The sequence below is a fragment of the Vespula pensylvanica genome, chromosome 1, assembly GCF_014466175.1.
Source record: "Vespula pensylvanica isolate Volc-1 chromosome 1, ASM1446617v1, whole genome shotgun sequence".
In the NCBI taxonomy this organism is placed as follows: domain Eukaryota; kingdom Metazoa; phylum Arthropoda; class Insecta; order Hymenoptera; family Vespidae; genus Vespula; species Vespula pensylvanica.
The window spans coordinates 5,626,936-5,634,626 of record NC_057685.1 but is presented as its reverse complement, the minus strand read 5'-3'; the positions used below and the strand labels follow the sequence as shown (position 1 = coordinate 5,634,626).

Below are 7,691 nucleotides of genomic sequence, written 5' to 3'. Positions count from 1 at the left end.
TAAATTAAATCTTTGATAAAATAGAAAGAAAAAAAGATTAAAAGAAAAAAAAGAAAAAAGAAAAATGTTACATGTATAACATTTTCTTTACGAATCAATATCATTTACATTTCAATTGTTTGCAAAATAAAGAGACATAAAGGATTGTAAAAATAGATAGGATAGGACAAGTATGAAGAATAAAAATTATTTTTTTTCCCGTATACAAGATGTTATTTATTATTAATCGTATAATTTTTCTCCGATACGTTAATTCGTCTCGAACGTGTATATATATATATATATATAAAAAGGAGTTCAGCGAGAATTATTTTGCAGCTTCTATCATCGTCAATGGAGTCATACGATACGCAACGATCTACGTAAGAGAACGAAGAGTCATCGACGGTATCGCAACGATATTTCTTACCACCGGGATGTTCTCGAACAACTGTGTACCGTCCCTCATCGATCCTCACTCATGTTTCTACGAATGTAATATATAAATACGTATTTACAAAGGAATATATGTAGTGTAGACGATTAGATTAAGTTAAAGAGAAAGAGATAATCGAGAAAAGGTAGGAGATGAGTGTTAAGAGTAAAAGGAATATAAAAAGAGGGACGGGGAGGTAATGGTGAAGGAGGAAAGAGGTGAAGGAGGAAAGATGTGAAGGTGGAGATGGAGGTGGAGGTGACGGAAAGAGAAAGATGAAGAGGAGGAGAAGAATTAGAGGAAGAGGAGATTCATGCGTGTATATATAGAACAGCCCCTCACCCCTCAGTGAGGGCCGAGGATGCCGAAGGCGAGGGACCGCGAACTATTCTTGGAGAACCTTAGAACGCGCGGAGTAACTACCTTCGATGTCTTCTCTCTCCCGATTCGGCGCCAGTAAACGTCAGTAAACTGCTGTAAGCCACCGCGAAAAGAGTCACGCTCGAAACGTACGAACGAAACGAAGATACTTTACTTACTTACTTACTTACTTATTGATTTATTTGCTTGCTTATTTGCTTATTTGCTTACTTGTTAACTCGTTTACTTAATTAATTAATTAGTTAGTTGGATAGTTAGTTAGTTAGTTAGTTAGTTAGTTAGTTACTTACTTACTTATTTACTTATTACTCTCCTGAGAATACATCGGAGAACGATTGTTATATCTGTGTGCGTAAATATGTATGTAAATATATACGTGGATTTTATTCGCGCGTGTGCATTCTTGTGTTTATGTGTATATGTGCGTGTACGTTTAAGATTCATTTCTTCGTTCAATTGAGAAAAAGAGAGAGAGAGAGAGAGAGAGAGAGAGAGAGAGAGAGAGAGAGAGACTCTCAGATATATACACACACATATACATAAATCATCAGATACATAAACATACGTACACATGATCGTATTATTAAAATTATAACAATTTATTAAGTGCATTTAGTTAAGTTAAGTGTCGTGCGAACGTCATATCGTTCTTCTCTTTCATACTGTCAGTTTTTTCTATCTCTTTATTTCTCTCTCTCTTTCTCTCTCTTTTTAGACTGTGAAATTTAAATACGATTCCCGCGAAAATATTCTCATGTGTTTTTTTGTGGTAATATCTTTAAATTCGTCGGTCGTAATCCTTCCGATTTGATTCGTACGTGAAATTTTTCCTTTTTCTTATCTTCTTCCTTTTTTTACGTTCTTTACGTTTGGTTATATTTATCTCTTATTTACGTTCTTTAGATATTTATTTACGTTCTTTTGGTCAACTTTATTTCGTTGAAAAGATTTTTGTTTACCTCTTCGAAGATCGATTATTATTTTCTATCAGAATTTCCAGGAATAAACGTTTCTTTTGTTAAAAATAAAAAAGAAGGAATCGTCGTGTCTATTTTTAAACTACGCTATTATTGGATAAGTGTACTTTCTAACTCACTCACATTCGCGTTCAATTCTTCATATGTAATTGTAACTTTTATTCTAACGTCCAACGAGATTATTATTTTAATTACTTCGAACTTGATTAACAAATCGATATGAAGATATATTAGAAATGGAATAATGTTATTCTAAATTTAACATGTTCGCGAAAGAAATCGATGGATTGTTGAGAAATATGATTCGATCTAATATTTCTATGATTCGAATTACAACGACGAACGTTAATATTATCAGTTTATAAATTATCATGTAACATGTATATATCATTCTCTTATCTAATGAGATATACCACGATTAGCGAAAGTTTCACAGTAGATAGATCTTCGAAGTAGAGTGATTACAAAGTTTACCCTTAGCTCGTAATATTAGACCTTGGGAAAAAATCGAATATATCTTCATATCCCAAAAATATCTTGGCACTGAGCCTTAGCGGATGGGGTATTCTAAGTCAAACCAAGATTTGCATCTCTATGTCATGGATTTGAATGGTACTCGATTATTATTTATCGAAATAAGGATTTATACGAATAGTTTTTAGTAGAGTTCGTCTCGTACGGGACAATCTTACGAACTTAACGAAGTTTCTTCGAGCTTTATCGAATACTTTAGCGAATCGAAAGTTTAATTAATTTATTTTGGAGGTGACGTATGGGAAAACGTTAATGAAATTGCAACACCATGCAAAGATGAGACTTTCGCTGTCCCGAATGGAAGAAGAAAAAGAAAAAAAAAAAGAAAAAAAAAGAGAGAGAGAGAGAAAAAGAGAGAAGAAAAAAAAGATTCGTCGATTCAACCCTGACCTCACCTCGTTACGTGCACGCACGTAAACGCACGCTTAGGCGTATATTTTACACGTGTCCTATATCTTTAACGATGAATAAAACGTTTTAAGTTTCAGAGAAGACAGCACGTATCGTATCTTTGTACTCTTGAAAACTGGTCTCGGTCGTCGTACCACGTAAGGAGAGGATTCCGATAGTAAACGGGGAGTATATAACGATAGAGAGATAGAGGAAGAGGGTAAAGACGGGTCTGAACTCCAGCGAGCTCCAGGATTACTCGACAGATTGCGCGTGCACACGTCTCACGAGTTTCTCCAGCTGATCCGAGAAACGCCGTCGGTATACCTCGGAGAACTGACGTCACTACTACATTGAACGATCGCCTTTCGATACACACGAAGTAAATAAATACGTGTACATATACATATAGATATTAACATATATGTGTGTGTGTGTGTGTGTACGTATAGATATACGTATGTGTAGATTCAGAGTCAGGTAGCGTTAGCATTCCTCTCCCCACCATGACTACTGCCTGTTAACAGGGTGCCCGGTTACCACCACCACCACCATCATCACCACCACCACCACCACCATCGCCATCACCACCACCATCAGCAACAGAGCCGGCCGATAAAATGAATCAGAATGATAAGTCAGTCAAGTGCGAGAACTCCGAGGAGGAAGAGTGCGAGATGGTCGAACGCGAGCTGGCCGAGGATGCACAGTGGAAGCGTATACAACAGAACACCTTTACGAGATGGGCGAACGAACATCTCAAGGCCATCAACAAGAACATAGACGACCTCGAGTGCGACCTGTCGGACGGTCTCAAATTGGTCAGCCTGATCGAGGTGCTCTCCCAAAAACGATTACCAAAACATAATCAAAGACCTACCTTTCGCTCACAGAAATTGGAAAATGTCTCGGTGGCATTAAAATTTTTGGAGGACGAGGGTATACGCATCGTCAGCATCGGTGAGTAAATCAAACTCTTTTTTTTTTTTCTTTCGTAATTTTATTCATCTCTATCTCTGATCTTTACCTATCTATCTACCGTTATAAACGTGATAATGTTTCTTACATGGGAGACAAAAATTCGTTCATTCTTCGAACGCACGCGCGTGGAAAATTTCCAAATTCTATCTGTGATACCGTGCACTACTGTTGTTGTTATTGTTGTCTTATTCGCCGAACACGCAGGCGCGCGCCCGCCACGCATACGCGAGAACGCACCGCGTGGTGTATCTCTTTCTGAAGATGGGACGGAAAACATTGATTGATCCGTCCTTCTTCTCTCGATGTTATAATAACAATAATTCAATGATAATGTCTCTACATTATCATCCATATATATATATGTGTGTCTCTATGTACGTATGTATATACACAAATATATACAAATGAAAAAATATATATTTATTTTTTCATTTGACTTTGTCATTATTTTTTTTGAATTAATATTGAAGGTGATATATATATATATATGTATATCATAATTGTTAATTTGACGTATGTATGTAAATCTGAAAAAGAAAATATCTACTTACACATATTGATACTATCTCTTGAAATTGTTATTGTTTCGTTGAAAGAACGTTTCTTCCCTTTCTGGTAATTCGTCTAAACGAAAACATTCTTTTTATCGTCACTCCTTATTCTACAAAGTAAACGGATAATCATGCGTTCATCGTTAGCCAAGACACGCCGGTATATATATATACATATATACATATATATATATATTTATGTATGTATGTATGTATGTACGTGTGTAATAATATAGATTCTCTTCGGTCGGAGTTATTGGCTTTGACATTGACATTGTGGTTTGATAACCGTATAGACGCGTCTGCCAGAACGTGAAGATTGAAACTATCGGATGATCGACACGAAGTCGAAGTCGTCGTTCTTATTTAAAAGTTACAGTAATTTTTATTGCATGTATTACTCTTTGAGAGGTGTGCGATTAATCCTGTTTTCTTATCTCGTACGAGGTCGATAAGAAAAAAAAAAAAAAAAAAAAAAAAGAAAGAGTGGAGAGAGAAATAAAGAAACGAAAAAATTATTTCGACGACGGTTACATACGTATCTTTGGTATTTTTCATTCTTTATGAAATTTTATTTCCTACGGGTATTCAAGTATTGGACGGATCGTCGAAAACCTAACGATGCAAAATTCGAGACGTTTCGTCAGCGAGAAATCTTTAGCCCGGAGCACTTTCGCCGAGTCGTCGATTCTATATGATTCTAAAGGAATCGTTCGTCTCTCTGTAATTTGAGTATATACAGTGTTTATCGATTATAACGGTTTTCGAGTGACATCATAGACGCAATTAGAGACACATCTAGAAGTATGCGGTTATCAATAGCGATACTCTCTTTCTCTTTAATGTAACATATATTATTATATTATATATATTTTTTATTTTACTTTACTAATATGTTAATATTGGGATATAAGAAATTTCGTATATTTTATAGACGAATATATATATATATATTTATACAAATACATACATTATATTATAAATGTAATAAATATATTGATTATAATTTACGTAATATACTTATTAGTATATTAAGATAGTTAAGTACTTTGGAACAAGCGAGATTAAATACGGCCACGAGTTTCGAGATTTGTATCAAAGATCAAAGTAAGATACGTTTAGCATATATATATATATATATATATATATATATATATATATATACATATATATACATATATATATATATATATATATTATACGATACATACACTATACTATACTATAATACTATACTATACAATATTAGAGAGCAAAAGAGTGATGCCGTTGTGGGACATGGTCGTCCTGTTCCGGGACTCTTGGTATCGTCATTTAGACACGTAATAGCGGCATAATTTTTATCATATCAAAACCACTTCATTACGTCATCATTACCAGCAGGAGCATCACGATCTCTCCTCGTCCTTGGCTTCCATGTATCCGTTTTATTGGATACGTCCAAATTATCTTCATGTACCAAGATATCTCGTTATATAGCTATAAATCTTCATAGGAAAAATTGGAAAATCAATCACGTTGAAGTCTATACATATATTATATATATATATATATATATATATATATATATATATATATTTCTACTAAGTACGTATGACGTAGCTTGACCTCTTTCGATGCAAAAGAATTTCATCGTTAATTAAGTATGCAGAGACACTCGATATACATACATACACATATACACACATACACAAATTATATATATATATATATATTTACTCTGGCGCCAGAAAGTAACTCCTCATCGTGTCATGGAATAATTAATAAGACTTTTCGTAATTGCTTACGATTAGTCATCCTCTCTCGTTATCGGACTAAACAGTGGTGAAAACAAGCTTGGTCTAATCTATAATTAGTTAGACTTTGTGTTCGATTATCTTATAAATTATTTCAAGATATGGTATGTCATTACTAACGTTCACTGAAGTCATTTTCAAGTTCGTTGTCTCTCTGTCATCGAAGATGAATTTTTCGAAGAAATTTTTGTCGTTCCTCGCGCGTTGTTAAAGCGTGACGTGGTCCGACTACGTTGGCAAGTATGACGTCATTTCGCAGATTCTCCCGCCAACTCCATCAAGAAAATCTTTCGGTCGTGTTACTTTTGAACGAAAATTACGACCGATTTTTATAGTCGTCTTCTATTCGACAGTATTTTTTCTTCTTTTTTCTTTTCTTTTCTTTTCTTTTTTTTTTTTCAACGACAGTTACGATTCATTTCTGCTTGGTAACGAATTATCAGGGCGTAAGCTTTATCTTTACGATAAGAATTTCATTAGTATGTATTATGTGTGCAAAATACATATCTGTACATGTATATACAATAAGATTAAGATTAGTTTATTTAGAGCTATTCTATTCACGTTTGAAATCATTATATGTCGTAGAGATTATTATTCATTAAATGATAAAAAAGAAAGAGAAAATACAGAAAAGAAACAATAGAGAGGAAAGGAGAAAGAACAATAGGGCCTGTAGAAAGATTCATTATTTTGTATTTTTTATTGAACAATTTTTCATCATTTTTTCTTTTTCCCCCTTTTTTTCTTTTTTTTATAGCAATAAAAAAATGTACGACACGAAAGAGCTTTGATTTCTCTCGTAAGTGCATGGAGAAGAAAAAAGATCGATCTTTTGCTGTCGACTAGAGAGAAAGAGAGACAGAGAGACAGAGAAAGAGAGAAAGAGAGAGAGAGAGAGAGAGAGAGAGAGAGAGAGAGAGAGAGAGAATCTCTTGTGAGTTCATCGAGCTCGTCGAATCAATGACGGCGTTGTAATTAACGCGTTCGTGATCGAGATTGCCTTTAAGAGAACACGTGTCTCGTGTCGATCTAATTTTCGATCGAGATCGTCTCGTCTTTGAGTAAGATCCGAGTTGTACGTTCTCTTCGATCCTTTCCAGTAAATATTAAATTGCTATTCTTTGGCGCTTAACCTTCCTTTTCTTTCTCTTTTTTCTTTTTCTCTTTCTGTCTCCTGGTTTGTAACACGTATTTCGTGGCAGGTGTAGACAATGACGTCATTATTGTCCGAGGAATTACCTCATCGTTCTAATCGTACGTTCAGACGCACCAGTTACTTTCAATTTTTGTTCTCAATTTTCGTCTTCACGTTCTGAGAAACATTTCAACTCTTTCTTTTAATCTCTAAGTTTTCTTTCTCTTTCTCTTTTATGTTCGCTCGATTTAATAAAAGCTAACGGAGAAAAGGAGAGAGAGAGAGAGAAAGAGGAAAAGAAAGTGAGAGAGAGAGAGAGAGAGAGAGAGAGATCAAGTATGATACTTCACTTTGAACTTGAATCAAACGATTAACGCAATCTAGTAGGCGTTGACATCCTTATTACTATTACTATTGTTATTACTATTACTGTTACTACACTACTACTAATATTACTACTACACTGCTACTACTCTACTACTACTACTCTACTACTAATATTACTACTACACTGCTATTACTTTACTA

The 7,691-nt window shown here is 34.5% G+C and overlaps 1 protein-coding gene across 4 annotated transcripts in view; it reads left to right on the top strand.

The window, feature by feature from the left end:
• LOC122631138 (filamin-A) overlaps positions 1-7,691 on the top strand; it is a 41,442-nt gene that overhangs the window by 1,832 nt on the left and 31,919 nt on the right. The window contains exons 3-5 of one of the 4 annotated variants that reach the window (XM_043816462.1): positions 319-924; positions 2,790-3,079; positions 3,225-3,657. In XM_043816462.1, the coding sequence (XP_043672397.1) occupies positions 3,318-3,657 (340 nt within the window). In that variant the 5' untranslated portion in view covers positions 319-924; positions 2,790-3,079; positions 3,225-3,317. Of the gene's footprint in view, positions 1-318; positions 925-2,789; positions 3,080-3,224; positions 3,658-7,691 lie in introns of those variants that run through there. The other 3 variants (XM_043816469.1, XM_043816477.1, XM_043816485.1) reach the window with 3 other exon arrangements.